Raw genomic sequence first — 14,979 nt, 5'->3', positions numbered from 1 at the left:
ATCCAAAATTTACTTCCTCAGAGAGGTCTTCCCCCACCATCCTTCCAAAACAGCATCTGCCACCCCAAGCCATTTTCAAGCCCTTTCCCCTGCTTTATTTTCTTCACAGCACTTAAATCTGAGATTACAAAATTTATTTTTAACTTGTTAATTACATGTCTTCCCACACTAGAATGTGAGTTCAATGAGATCAGGGACTTACCTCTCTAATTCACCTCTTTCTCTAATCCCCAGAACAGTTTGTAACAGTTAGCAGGTATACCATAAATATCTGTATCTAGTGAATGAATTTCCCTGAGAAAAGCAATCAATCGGGAGAGAATTTTCTTTGAGAGGCATGGAAAAGCCAAGAAAACAATTCTGGTGAATATTGGAGGAGTAGGATACTGCGTGACTTTCCCTTGTTTTAGGTGTGGTGAATCTGAAGCCTTGAGAAACTACAAACTCTGTGTGAGGGGGCAAGTAGGGGGCACAGAGCAGGGCCACCCGGCAGCAGATGAGAGAGGCTTGTCCACACCACACACAACATGGACACACATGCACACACATACACAAATACAGACATGCTGGGAAAGGGAAAGGGAAAGGGAAAGCTGTCCCATGTGAAAGGGAAAGTTGGATTTAGGGCAAGGATTGAAGGTTTAAATACTTAAACATTCTTTCAGACAGTAAGCCAAAATCTCATGAGGATCAACATACAAATAAAACGCTGAGGAGCGTCTAAAATAATATATATCACATTACTCTGTTATATACATTATAGATCACATGAGGAAACAAACTCTCTGCAGCCCTGCCCAAATATAGGGAACCATTTAGGGCTGTTCAAAATGATTAGGACTGGTGACTCTGACCCCAGAATGAATAACTGCCTTGGTTCAGCTGTTCTTTTTTGCCATTTTTAACAAGTACATTTGAATGGCCATTATTGTTTTATTCCTGTTAGGTTTATCATTATTGCAGTTAACCTCACATTTACGTTGGCTAGTATCCTTCTTTGAAAAGTCTTTGACATTTCAGTTGGTTTTGATTTGTCTTTTTGGTCACACTCCATTAATAATAACAAATGTGAGGAGTGCTTTTCGGCTTACAAAGAATTCATAGTATCATTTGTGCCCTTGAACAGCACTGTGGGAGAGTCAGAGATTAAAATTTCTGTTTTATAAGCATGGAAACTGAGGCTCAGTGAAGATAAGGGACTTGCAGAAAGTCATAAACATAGTGAATGGCAGAGCTACAACGCAACTCCTGCCTTTTGGTTTCTTCTACAGTGCGCTTCCTGTATGACGTGACACCCATCACTAAGCTAGCCTGGCTGGCAAAGATCCAGTGTTCACACACAGTATGTATGTTTATGTTCACATGTACTCAAGCACACACACACCACATACTGGTTATCAAATAGAAATCCAAGAACACATCAAATAGAACTCACAGCATTATTGTGTTCTACATCCTTAGAAAAAGAAAAAAGAGGCAAGAAAACCCACTACCACCATTTCTCCCCAGCAGGAATTCTGAGGCTCCTTCTTCCCACCAGGTGTTTGTACAGTGTTACACAAATCTGATGTTCTTTTGAGTGATTTGGGGAGAATCTCCACACCACTTTGATCACCAAAAATGTCCTCAGGGACAAGAGGGAAATGAGTAAGGATAAGTCAAGTGGTAAATTCTAACCAGGGCCCCTACATAAATATTCAAGCTAAAACTGAATGAAGTTTATTTAAATAAAGATCCAGAGAAACGGCAGATGGCAGACTGAAAGAGGTAGTTTTCAGGAGAGAAAGGCCAAGCCTATGAGAGGAAATAATTGTAGTAGAGCAGAATCCCAGTGAGCCTTTGGTATTCAACTGGTCTTCTTCCAAGCATTTCGCCCCCTTCCAATTTTCCAGTGTTTCATTAGACTGTCCTGGTTTGAAGATTATTAAGTAAATCCAACACAGCCACTGAATTGAAGGAAGGGTGAAGGACCAAGCATGCTGTCTATTATCACTCCAAGTTCAGGGTTTAATAGTGAAACTCATTAACCCCCAAAGATAGAATTAAATCCCAGGCTACACATCACCAGATATTACCACTGTCAGCTCTCTCGTGACTGCCTTAGACATTGAATGTTAGAGTCAGATGGGGCTTAGAGAACAACTGAGTCTTATTTTTAACAAATAAAGAAGTTGAAGGGATCTGTTCAGATACACAAAATTAAGATGAAGTTCTGGTCTTATGAGTAAAAAAAGTAAGGAACAGTGGTATGTAGAACAGGCTGTAATTTGTCTTAAATGGGTGTGCATATTCAGAGAATATCTCTGGGAAAATATGAAGGAAAACGGGAAATGTTGTTACTTCAAAGGGAAAGGATTTTAGATACTAAAGAACAGAAGTGAGAGGAAAATTTACTTCCCCCCCCCCCCCCCCCCCCGATATCCTTTGCTACTCATTAATAGTTTACACATCTGTCACTCCTACTAAAGAAGTGTAAGCTCCTTGAGGGCAGGGCCTATTGACCATATTATAGTCATCTTTGTAATCCCTGGGTGGGTCTCTCATTGTGTCTCGTAAGTACTCAATAAACTACTGTTGAGTACTTACAACAGATGTTCTTTTTCCATCTAAAATAAATTTGACTATTGAGTATAAATCAATATTAATTTTGTGGCTCTTTCCAAATGGTTTATAACAATTAATCATTCATATAAGGACATAAAATAACAGCTTTCTATCTTCTCCCATTTAGAGTACACTTGAAACAAATAGTTCTCGAAGACTACTCTGATTTATGAAATAGAGGAAGTTTTATAAATCATTTTGCTGACAGATGTTTCTTCATTTTCACCCCAAAGGGGAAAAAATGATTAGTTAGTATATTTAGAAAAATTGTAATGCAGTGAATTTCATGGTGGAGATTTTTACTAAATATTTTCTTAGGTGCTTTTTATTAACCAATTCTTCTGTAGCCTGTTCATACTCTTGGCATTACTCTTGAATACGATGTTGCAAAGTCAACCCACATTTTCTAAGAAGTGGAAAACTATGATCCAGAATTAAGTAAGGCAGAAGCAAAGAAAACAAACTCTTAGGAGAATGGAACTTAAATTATTTACTCAGTTAGTTACTGAATTAAATTATTTACTCAAGTTTACTCAAAGTTTTCCAGAAGACATTTACATTAAAAGTTGTGAGAAACTTGCCACTTCTTTCTCCATACCCCCAATTCCCCCCCTCCCCCCACCCCGCCACGTCCCATCTCTCTCTCTGCAGCATTATGATGACACTCCATTTAGGATTCAGATTTTCGTTAAGTCCCTCTATAAGATGTGGGAGCAAAGCCTTATGTGTAGTTTTAGGACCTCCGGGCAATTGAGCAGACGTCGACGTGTACCGCACTTGCCCTCTAGCGGGAATTTGTGAAAACTGCAGTTCCCTGGGCTGTTGGGTCTTCAACCCTGCGCGTTTCCAAACACCCATCTCAAGCTGTTTTTATAAACAGATAGACCTCATTTTTATTTATTCTACTAATTACTAACTTCCAAAGGGTGCTATTAAAAGGCTTAAAAACAGCTTATTCTTGTGAGCAAACATCTCTATCTTATTTATACAACAAATTTGCTTTGTAAACTCCTTTCTTCATAATAGTACAAAGATAAACTTTAATGATCTCCAGGTCCAATTAACCTAATTCTGAACAAATGACTTCATAGTACATAATTAGAAGAAAGAAATGGTATCCCTGTATGTACATAATTATGATGGTGATTTTTTTTTTAGATGACATTTTGGGGCTGTCACATGAAGTACCTTCTTTACAATTCAGAAGATATCTTCGGTTTTTATTGTTGTTGTTGTTTGTTCTTTAACCTTTATACGTTTATGACCACACCAAAGCAGCCAAAGGACATCTGACGTATGAAAAACTACTGCTCCTGGCATAAAGCCTATAAATTATTAACTGTTTCCATTTACAATAGAATATAGAATTTCAGCACTTACTAACAAAGTATGACTTGCCACTAAGTTTGTTTCGTTTTGGAGAATCTATTCTATCTGTTAGGATTAAGTTCAGTGCAAATGTATGGCACCCAAAATAACAATGGCTTAAAGAAGGTAAATCTTTATTTCTCTCTTGTGTAAACAAATTCCAGACTTAAGGATTAATATCAATATATGGCGCCCCCAAGTTCAACCAAGGCTCAGGTTTCTTCTAGCTTGTTGCTCTACCATCCTCAATGCACAGCTTTCACTCCATGGTTCATGGTGTCTGGCCCGTTTCCAGGTAATATATATCCACGTTCCAGCCAGTGGGAAGAAGCAAGAGGAAGAACATGCTCACTCCCCTTAAGGAGCATTCTTGGAAGTTGCACCCATTACAACTACACCCAACAGACCAGAACTTTGTCACATGGCCACATCTAAATGAAATGTCTTCATTCTAGGCTTGCTCTGTTCCAGCTGAAAGTCAGGGGTGCCAATACTATGGAAGAGGGCAGAGTTCATGTTCAGGGACAACCAGCAGTCTCCCCATAGCTTACAATCCCACCAGCTGCCTTCATTTGATAGATCCTACTCTTTCCTGGGTTTTGTCTGTTTGTTTTCTATTGAAAGGTGACATCTTCCCTTCCATTTGTCTTCCACTCATGAAGTTCTGCTAATAAAGACCATGATTCCTTTTCTTTTTTTCTCCCTTCTTTCTCTAAGTAAACTCCGGTCACCTGGCCTGCTGGTTTTCACCATGTTGGTGCGTACCTTCCTCCACAGGTGATGGCTGGTCCACCTGCCCTTCTGCAGCTGCTGGGAGTACTGCTTACCATTTCCCTGGGTTCCATCCGGCTCATCCAAGCTGGTGCCTACTATGGCATCAAGCCGCTGCCACCTCAAATTCCTCCTCAGATTCCACCACAAATTCCGCAATACCAGCCCCTGGGCCAGCAAGTACCTCACATGCCTTTGGGTAAAGATGGCCTTAACGTGGGCAAGGAGCTGCCCCACATGCAGTATGGCAAAGAGTATCCACATCTACCCCAATATATGAAGGAAATTCAGCCGGCACCAAGAATGGGCAAGGAAGCAGCACCCAAGAAAGGCAAAGGTAACATACTTCGGTTCTGCTGTAAGACAGCAGCTTTCCAAAACCCTAAACAATACACTGCGGGTGGGGAGAGCTAAATTTTAGACATTTTTCTTTTAGCATGTGTGACTGACATTCATTAACTGCCTATTGTGTTCTAAACCCTATCCTTGAAAAGTTCAGGTCTTGAAGAAAGACAAAATTATTTTATGTTGTGCTTTCTTATTTCAACAGCATCAAACGACAAAAAACATACTTAATAACAAATAAGTTTAGTCCCTTACTCATTATTTCTTTATTCAAACATACAGCAACTAATGAGCATCTCTTTTTGTGTCAGGCTCTGAGCCAAAATGCTAAGGGATATAGCAGTGGAAAAAAAAAAAAAGAAGTGATGTCAGTCTTCAGAACTAGGAGAGCAATGTTATAAGAACCTGCTGTGTTAAAAAAAAAAAAATCATATGAAAGCACTTTGTAAACTAGGTGCCAGATGAATGTGTTTTTAAGACTGCTCTAATTAAGTTGTTACACATGTCAATCAATAAATCTACAGAAGGAGCCTGAAGAGTACAGACTATATACCTACCTAGAGATGATGATACCTGAAAATCTCTCCATTACTTTCTAGGCATATTCATTAGTTATTCAGCACCAGCAAAATGCCTATCACTGTGAGAGACATTTTCTTTTTTAAAAATTGTTTTGTCTTCTTTTTTTTTTTTTTTTTTTTCCACACCACGTGGCTTGTGGAATCTTAGTTCCCCGACCAGGGATTGAACCCGGGCCCTTGGCAGTGAGAGCACAGAGTTTTAACCACTGGGCCACCAGGGAATTCCCGAGAGACATTTTCTTATAAACTCAGTTGGTTTATAAGAAACGTAGGAAACCTAGCACTTGCAGGAAAGGAATTGCAATCAGAGTAGCAATTCCCTTTGAGGCGCTCGAGGCCATTCCCAATGGTCCCTCCAAAAGCAGGAAGCTCTGCTTCTGGGGAACCACTGGATTTGGTGCTAATAGGCCTGAGTGCCTAGAGGCCAGAGAGGAGAGAAACCTAGTCGTTTAACCTCTTTGAAACTACTTTTCTTCGTTTGTAAAGTAGGATTATTGAGAGAGTCTATGACATAAGGTAAGTACTAAATAAATGCTAAAGTACCATAAAAACTTTGAGTTGCTACAGTTCAACAAAACCTAAGGAAAAACAGAATATACTCCAGGCACGTGCTAGACATTAGGGATTCCTGATGAATGTGATGTGACCCTGCCCCAGACGCTCTCTTGATATAGGAGCTACACAGTTCCTGCTTAGAAAGAGCACACCCTAATTGTACAGTAGTAATCCTATTAGCATAAAAGAAGTATTTCCAGTTTTCTTCCCTTTAGGAGCTGATATTCCACTTAGGGGATTATCTCAGTCATTTATTTTCCTTCCTTTCTTGAATGGCCTGCCTGGATTTTGAAACTTCCTGTACTTATTCAGATGGGTACCAGATTGCAACTGAGGAATTTGGAAAATATATGAGTTCTGTGGTTCTATTTTGTTCCCTGACAGTAGCTCAGTGAAAAATACAATGGTCAGGATTAAGATGCAACTAATGGTTGGGACCATGAATTTCCTTTCTTTATGTTATTCCTTACTCCCAGTAGCATGAGAGATCCAGAGCTGTGTTTCTCTGAAAGGCATAGCATAATCAACATAATTACATGTGCTTTGTATTTTGATAACAATTCGAGAAAGCATAACGCCTTTCACATCTATTTTCTAATCTTGTAGTGTGGGTGTATTATTCTTGCTGTACAGACAGGCAAGCAGGGATGCTGATGGCTTAAGTGACCCAGTCAAGATCTCATTTCAAGGCCAGAAAGAGAAGCTGAGCTTCCTGCTCCTAATCCCAGCTTAACTCCTTTTCTGCACTGTTTATCATCCTAAAATACCTTATTCAACTACTCCTGTTTAAAAACCAAATTTGCAAGTGAGAAGTAACTTATTAAATTGAAGAATTAATATTTGAGGCTTAGGAAATCCTACAGCATATTAAAGAAATTAAACACATCGATTTGACTCTAGAGGACAGATGTTTAAGATGTTATTAAACCACATACAAAATAAAAATAAAATGCTTCTATTCTTCCCTGAGTCTACATGATAATGACCGTCATCCTGTACATCATAGTATATTTCAGCACAAGAAGAAACATTATTTTTCCATATATTATATTTAAAATTCAAGGACATAGAAAAATAGAGTATAACATTAAATAGGGAAAAAACAGAAAAAATAAAAATGACTCCAATATTGTTTAAAATACACACACACACACACATATACATACATACATACGTACATATATATAGAACACATGAGATGGAAATACAGATAAATGTCAAGCGATTATCTCTGAGTAGTGGGCTTATAGGCAACTTTGATTTTTCTTTGTCCTTCTTTGAACTCTTTATAGTGAATACACCATAGTATCTCCAAGTTTGTACTAGGAAGAATGTTTCTTCATTACTTTTTAGCTTTTTTACTTAACTAATGCTGATAAAAGCAGCCACAGATATCAGTTCCCAAAACAGTATCTCAAATATGACAAAGAAATTATCAGCCTGATTGTCCATTAAGTACTGATAATACAGTCCTGGAACACGAGCACATTATTCCTAGTCTTTCCTCTTGATAAGTAATAGGCAAATGTGTCAGAACTAAATAATGACTGAAGTGAAGGATGATCAATATTAATCTCTCTACTCTCTCTCTCTCTCTCTCTCTCTCTCTCTCTCTCACTCCCTCCCTCCCTCCCTCCTTCTCTCTCTCTCCCCCCTCTCCCAGCAGAAATACCATTAGCCAGTTTACGGGGGGAGCAAGGTCCCCGTGGAGAGCCTGGCCCAAGAGGACCACCTGGGCCCCCTGGTTTACCAGGTCAAGGGATACCTGGAATCAAAGGAAAACCAGGGCCACAGGGATATCCAGGAATTGGAAAGCCAGGTATGCCTGGAATGCCAGGAAAGCCAGGAGCCATGGGAATGCCCGGGGCCAAAGGTGAAATTGGACCCAAAGGGGAGATCGGACGCATGGGGATCCCAGGACCTCAAGGACCTCCAGGGCCTCACGGACTTCCTGGCATTGGGAAGCCAGGTGGGCCAGGGTTACCAGGGCAACCAGGTGCCAAAGGTGAGCGAGGACCCAGAGGACCACCAGGACCTCCAGGCCTTCAGGGTCCTAAAGGAGAGAAGGGCTTCGGGATGCCAGGTCTGCCAGGCCTGAAGGGTCCTCCAGGGATGCATGGCCCTCCCGGCCCTGTAGGACTTCCAGGAGTGGGCAAACCAGGAGTGACAGGCTTCCCTGGGCCCCAGGGCCCCCTGGGAAAGCCAGGCCCTCCAGGCGAACCTGGGCCACAAGGCCCTATAGGGGTCCCAGGGTTTCAAGGACCTCCTGGGATGCCCGGAATTGGAAAACCAGGCCAGGATGGGATCCCTGGGCAGCCAGGATTTCCAGGTGGCAAAGGGGAGCAAGGACTGCCAGGACTGCCAGGACCCCCAGGCCCTCCAGGGATCGGGAAACCCGGCTTCCCAGGCCCCAAAGGCGACAGGGGCATAGGGGGTCTTCCTGGGGCACTGGGACCAAGAGGGGAGAAAGGACCAACAGGTGCCCCTGGACTGGGGGGGCCCCCAGGAGAGCCAGGCCTGCCTGGAATCCCAGGTCCCATGGGCCCTCCAGGGGCTATCGGTTTCCCCGGACCCAAAGGAGAAGGTGGGGCTGTGGGGCCACAGGGGCCACTAGGTCCCAAGGGTGAGCCAGGGCTTCAAGGCTTCCCAGGAAAGCCAGGTTTCCTTGGTGAAGCGGGGCCCCCTGGCATGAGGGGTTTGCCAGGTCCCATAGGGCCCAAGGGGGAAGCTGGGCATAAAGGTTTGCCAGGGCTCCCTGGTGCCCCAGGGCTGCTTGGACCAAAGGGACAACCAGGAATCCCAGGAGACCAGGGCTTACAGGGGCCCCCAGGTATCCCAGGGATTTCAGGCCCGAGTGGCCCCATTGGACCGCCTGGAATTCCTGGCCCCAAAGGGGAACCGGGTCTCCCAGGGCCCCCTGGGTTCCCTGGAGTAGGGAAGCCCGGAGTAGCAGGACTTCATGGCGCCCCAGGGAAGCCTGGTGCCCTTGGTCCCCAAGGCCAGCCTGGCCTTCCAGGGCCCCCAGGCCCTCCAGGGCCCCCGGGACTCCCAGCTGTGATGCCCCCGACACCACCACCCCATGCAGAGTATCTACCAGATATGGGGCTGGGAATTGACGGAGTGAAACCCCCCCACGCCTATGGGGCTAAGAAAGGCAAGAACGGAGGGCCAGCCTACGAGATGCCTGCATTTACCGCTGAGCTGACTGCGCCTTTCCCACCCGTGGGGGCTCCAGTGAAGTTTGACAAACTGCTCTATAACGGCAGACAGAACTACAACCCGCAGACGGGCATCTTCACCTGCGAGGTCCCTGGGGTCTACTACTTTGCATACCACGTTCACTGCAAGGGGGGCAACGTGTGGGTTGCTCTGTTCAAGAACAACGAGCCCATGATGTACACGTATGACGAGTACAAGAAGGGCTTCCTGGACCAGGCGTCCGGGAGCGCGGTGCTGCTGCTCCGGCCCGGAGACCGGGTGTTCCTCCAGATGCCCTCTGAACAGGCTGCGGGACTGTACGCCGGGCAGTACGTCCATTCCTCTTTTTCAGGGTATTTATTGTATCCCATGTAAGAAAGAAAAAAAGAGAGAAATTTAATAGAAGAAAAGAAAAGGATGCACCAAAAAATCCAAATGGGAAACATAATTGCTTCAAAACATTTATATAGTTGGAAAGTTATATTTAAGTGAAAGTCTGAACCATCGTGTACAAATAAAAACTAAGATGCATGTTTAGTGCTCTGCACAGCAGCTTGTGATTGAAAATGATGGGATAGATTTATGTATCAAGTACTGACACTTGTGTTGTACCCACTGGAATCGTATTAGCTGTTTATGTTATGTGCTTCCATGATAACCTGCTTATTCAGATCAAAGTGTTCCAGTATGAAAGAGCATAGCTAATGAAAGTCACTCGCTCATACTGTTTACTTTAAAATATTTATAAATATGGCTTAAAGAAATGTCAATGATAACAATTACATACCGTATTTACTTGCATAATTTCCTCTGTATTTGTGCAGACACTTTGCCATGGGATGTGGAAGAGCTCTGCAGTGCTCTTCCCCAGTGAGGCGTGGACAGAGAACCAGGGTAGAGCTTTACTCCAAGGGATGTTTCTCCCCTGTTGGAGGCTGTCTTTTAAAACAAGAGTTCTACTCAGAATTGTGTGTCTAGTGTCCCTAGAAGAACAACTGTAGTGTATTTACTCGTGCCTTCTGTGTGCCTAGCACTGGATGAGACACTTCTGTGGGGCCTAAGACAGTGCCCCATAGGGAGCTAACAAACCAGATGGGAGACATGAGCAGGAAGTAACTCATTTATTCCTTACGGGTTCTTTTTGCTTGTTTTTTTTTTCCTGTGATTTTTTTTTTTTCTCTCTTGTTGTCTCCATGTAATTTCCATTATGACCCAACTAATATAAACACCTGGAAGTCATAAGAAAAAAAGTAACCCTCTCCCCTCATAACTTTCCAGTTTTGAGGAATGTTCATTATAAACAGCAGTTCTTAATTGTGTTTACATGCGTATAATAATCCCCCTCCTTTGCCTACACACACAAATGACTACAACGAGGTTTCACCCACGAAGGGGATATCAGTACTTTTTAGTAGCTACTGAATTTCAAAGAAATTTCCCTGTGTAGTATACATACAAATCGGTGTGTTACCTGAAGTTCCAAAGTGAATTTCCTAAATCCAAGCCGTCCTTTGTTTGGGGAAAGAGGGGGCAGTTTTAGAATTACATAGGAAAATAAATTTTTTTGAAAAAATAATTTCTGAAGTTTTAAATTAAAAAATAGTTGTATTACTTCCTGCTGTAGGTACTAAAAATGCAGGAAGCAACCTGTGGAAGAGCCACATGTCAGAGGGCAATGACAGCCCATGCTTTTTATGTCACCCCACAAGTACAGGAATCAATACAAATTTAAAAAGAAAAGTAAATTTTTTCCAGGTTTTCATTTAGGTACATACTAATTGCTTTGCACATTCAGATCTGGTCTCAAAACACAGACAAAGCATTTCAAGTTGGCTATGAGTCTGCTGCCGACACTATAAGCCACTGGGGGTAATAATGTGGGGCTATGGTGGTGGAGTCTTGTATCTACACCTCAAAGTTAAGAGTGATGAAATGAGGGGATAGGTACAGATGGGAAGACACACAAATAAATACGGTATAAACACATGGAATTGTGTCTATGTCAAATCTGAATCGTTTTAACCATCAAGAATATTCTCCTCAGCCTAATATCTGTCTTTTCCCTATATGGTATACAAGCACCATTTCTTCTCAATTTCTTAAAAAGAGAAATGAGTTCATTACCACGTGGTTTCTTACTCATGGCTAATTATATGACAAACTTTTCCCATCAAAAACATATCCCACCCAACCTTCAATTTCAAAGCAGCCAGCATTTATGTGGCCAAATATTCTTTGGGTTGGTCTTGAGGATGCTGGTTTTGGGCCGATGGCTATGAGAGCCACATGGATCCACTGGGCTCTGTCTGCTGAAAAGCTGCACTGAAATGGCTTGGAGGCAAGTCAGATCAGCTGATTTATAAAACTGTATTTATCTGTACATGTATGGGCTTTTTATTTCCACCAAGAGAGAAAGTAGCTCTTTAGTCAAAACCAAATTTCACTTTTCAAATACCTTCCAACTTATTTATTGGTTGTTACTCAATTGCGTGTGTGTGTGCGTGTGTGTGCGCGTGCATGCGCGCATGTGTTTATTATCAGGCATATGCTTCTAACTTTTAGACAGGGGAGGAGCAAAATCTATGCCAGATACTGTATATTCTACAATGGTGCTAATCTCAGAGCTAAATGAATTACTCCATTTAATTTAAAAAGAGTTTTAAATAATTATCTATGTATCTCTGTTTCCCTTTTGAATGTTGCACATCATGTTAACACATTTAGTGTAAAAGCAGATGAAACAACCACATGTTCTAAAGTCTAGGGATAGTGCTACAATCCCTATTTAATTCAAAATTAACTAGAACTTATCCATGTGAAATGGACCAAACTGACAATATTGTTATTTAAATACAGAGTTTTAATGCAGGATGACATCCCACAGGGGAAAAGAATGTCTGTAGTGGGTGACTGTTCTCAAATATTTTCCAGAATACCATGAATGGTGAACAGACTGGTAACTTTGAGTTTCCATGATAGATTTGAGACATGTCAATAGCAAATCATTTTTGTATTTAAATTTTTGTACTGATTTGAAAAAAAAGTCTTATTAAATACCTTTAAAAGTATGTTTCTCATCTTGTTCATATCACTCAGCTGACACTGTTTGAACTTCATAACTGTTTATCCCCCAACGTGTTAATTAGCTGCTGACACAGAGACCTAACATAATCCTAGCTTAACGGGGACAATTCTTTCTCTTTGACATAACAGCTGCAAGCATAAACAGGCTGGGGCTCATGTGGCAGCCCCAGTCAGGGCCCCAGCTTCCTTCTATCTTGTTGCTCTTCCACCGTGAGGGCGTGGCCCGCATCTCCAGGGTCCAGGAGAGCTAACCACCACAGGCACATTCCAGTCGGTGGGAAGGAGGAAAAATCAGGAAGGGGAGAGCATGCTTCCTTCTTAAAGAACTCAACCTAGTGGTTGCTTAGATCACCCTCCCACATACCATGCTCTGAACTTAGTCACACTGGCACAACCAGCTGCAAGGGAGTGTGGGAAATGGCATATTTACTGAGGGCAAGCATATGTCCAGCTAAAAATCAGGTTCTATTAATACAGAAGAAAGGAGAACAGATATTAGGGAACAATTAGCTGCTGCATCTGTCACATCCAACCTAAAAGGATAAACTGCCACAAATCTCTTTTCTCCCACAAAAAAACTAATCTTCATGTACTCAATTCTGTTACAGTTTGCCACACCAGAGCCAAAATTTTTGAGGGGAGATAGTGATGAGTGGAGCTTCAGAGCAGAAGCAGACCTGTTTCAAGAACCTAAGGGTCTTAATAAGCATCACTGATAAGGAAAGAATTCTTTTGTGATGACTTATCAAGATCAGAATGATCACAGCTTATCATGTCTAGACTATCATAAAGGGATTACTCCAATCATTCAACAAGCAACTATGTAGCACCAGTCTGTGGCTGGTTAACTCACTTGTTTAAATGTATCAATCTGGAAATTCAAGACCATAGCTTCCATTCCCACATAGCCCAACTAGTTCTATTTCATTCCACGGCCAAAGGCTCTTCCATAACATGGACCAGTCATCTCATGTGCACACAGTGTTGGTCACAAAAGTAAATGGAAGGATAGATACAAGAGACAGAGGCAAGGAGGAATAAATGGTTGGAATTTAGAATGCGGACAAGCAGGGCAAATCCATCATTACAATAGGTCTATAGTATCCCTTTACATTAAAACAAGACAAAAAGTAGCCCCTACTTTGCACCTGATATTACTAGGCAATGTGAGGGGCACATAAGCAACAGAAAACATGACCATTCTTTTAAAAAGTATCTTTTGTTTAGAGGACATCAAGATGTTTGTTAAACGAATTGACTTCCAGGTGATATACAAACAAGGGTGGTGTGAAGCCAACTGGATGCATACGTGCTAGCAAAGTTCAGAAAGAGAAAGGCCATTCCATGCTGCTCCCGTCCTGGGAATGCCTTCTCTGACCTGTCTGCTCGATAATCCCTCCTCACCCCCTCAGGACACAGTACAAGCATCACCTCTCCTTCCCTACTGCCCAGATCTAGACACCACCCTGCCTTGTACAATCTTCTGTCCCTTTACTTTTCCTGCTTTATAACTGAACTGTTTGTCTGTCTCCCCTACTGATAGAGTGTAAGCCTCTTGAGAGCAGGCACCTCACTGCTTCATCTTTGCATCCAAAGCTCATCACAGAGCGCTGGTCCAGCTCCAGGGTGGAGGGAAGAATGAATCTCGCAGGGTTGCTGTGGGAGCTAGTGCTAAACTCGATGTGAGGTGTGACTGAATCCAGCTCTGGGATTCCAAGATTATACAGAAGATTATATGTCCCAAGATTATTTAGAAGTCTACTGTGGGATAAAAGCTAATCTCAGGTAGTTTTTTGGAGAAGACGACTTTTAAAAAAATCATCTTTAATTTGACAGAATTTGGATGAATGGAGCATAGGGCAGTGTGTGTGTGTGTGTGTGTGTGTGTGTGTGTGTGTATGAGAGAGAGAGAGAGAGTCAGAAGGGGAGGCGGGGGTGGAGTGGGGTGGGCAGAGATAAGGGAAATGACCTGACTGGTTCAGAAGAACTACTCAAAAACTAGTAAAGGAAACATTTAATAACCAAAGAAGGATCAAGTGATGTAGGGCTTTATATATAGGGAAGATACATTTATATTTTATCTAATATGCAATAAGAAGACATTGTAGGTCCTTAAGCAGGAAAATGGTATGAACATAAGTATTTTAGAAAAGTTACTTTGATGATTATATGGAGAATGTCTGATACAAGTAGCAAAACCAATGAGGAGATCAGAACAGCTTTAATCCAGGAATGGGGTGATGGGTTGATGGTTCAGGGAGCCTAACCAAGTCTAAAGAGTGAGAGTCACATGTCAGGTCAGGTGTTAGGGTTTAAGGACTGCATAACAATGGAGCTATCTCAAGGGCTAGGAAACGGAATGAATAATTGAAAACTGAAGAGACAGTTGAAAGACAGAACTGACCCTGGAGACAATCCCAGGATGGTCTTATAAGGAAGAAGGAAGCTTGACTCAAAGGTGGTTTCCTCACTG

The 14,979-nt window shown here is 42.2% G+C and overlaps 1 protein-coding gene across 4 annotated transcripts in view; it reads left to right on the top strand.

Moving 5' to 3' along the window:
* COL8A1 (collagen type VIII alpha 1 chain) overlaps positions 1-12,490 on the top strand; it is a 156,053-nt gene extending 143,563 nt beyond the window's left edge. For 2 of the 4 annotated variants that reach the window (XM_036850813.1, XM_036850812.1), the window contains 2 exons: positions 4,750-5,080; positions 7,891-12,490. In XM_036850813.1, the coding sequence (XP_036706708.1) occupies positions 4,753-5,080; positions 7,891-9,797 (2,235 nt within the window). In that variant the 5' untranslated portion in view covers positions 4,750-4,752 and the 3' untranslated portion in view covers positions 9,798-12,490. Of the gene's footprint in view, positions 1-4,749; positions 5,081-7,887 lie in introns of all 4 variants that reach the window. The other 2 variants (XM_036850811.1, XM_036850809.1) reach the window with 1 other exon arrangement.
* Positions 12,491-14,979: the final 2,489 nt, after the last annotated feature.

The sequence above is a fragment of the Balaenoptera musculus genome, chromosome 4 (genome assembly GCF_009873245.2).
Source record: "Balaenoptera musculus isolate JJ_BM4_2016_0621 chromosome 4, mBalMus1.pri.v3, whole genome shotgun sequence".
In the NCBI taxonomy this organism is placed as follows: domain Eukaryota; kingdom Metazoa; phylum Chordata; class Mammalia; order Artiodactyla; family Balaenopteridae; genus Balaenoptera; species Balaenoptera musculus.
The sequence above is the reverse complement of the archived record's forward strand: the minus strand, read 5'-3'. Positions and strand labels throughout refer to the sequence as shown.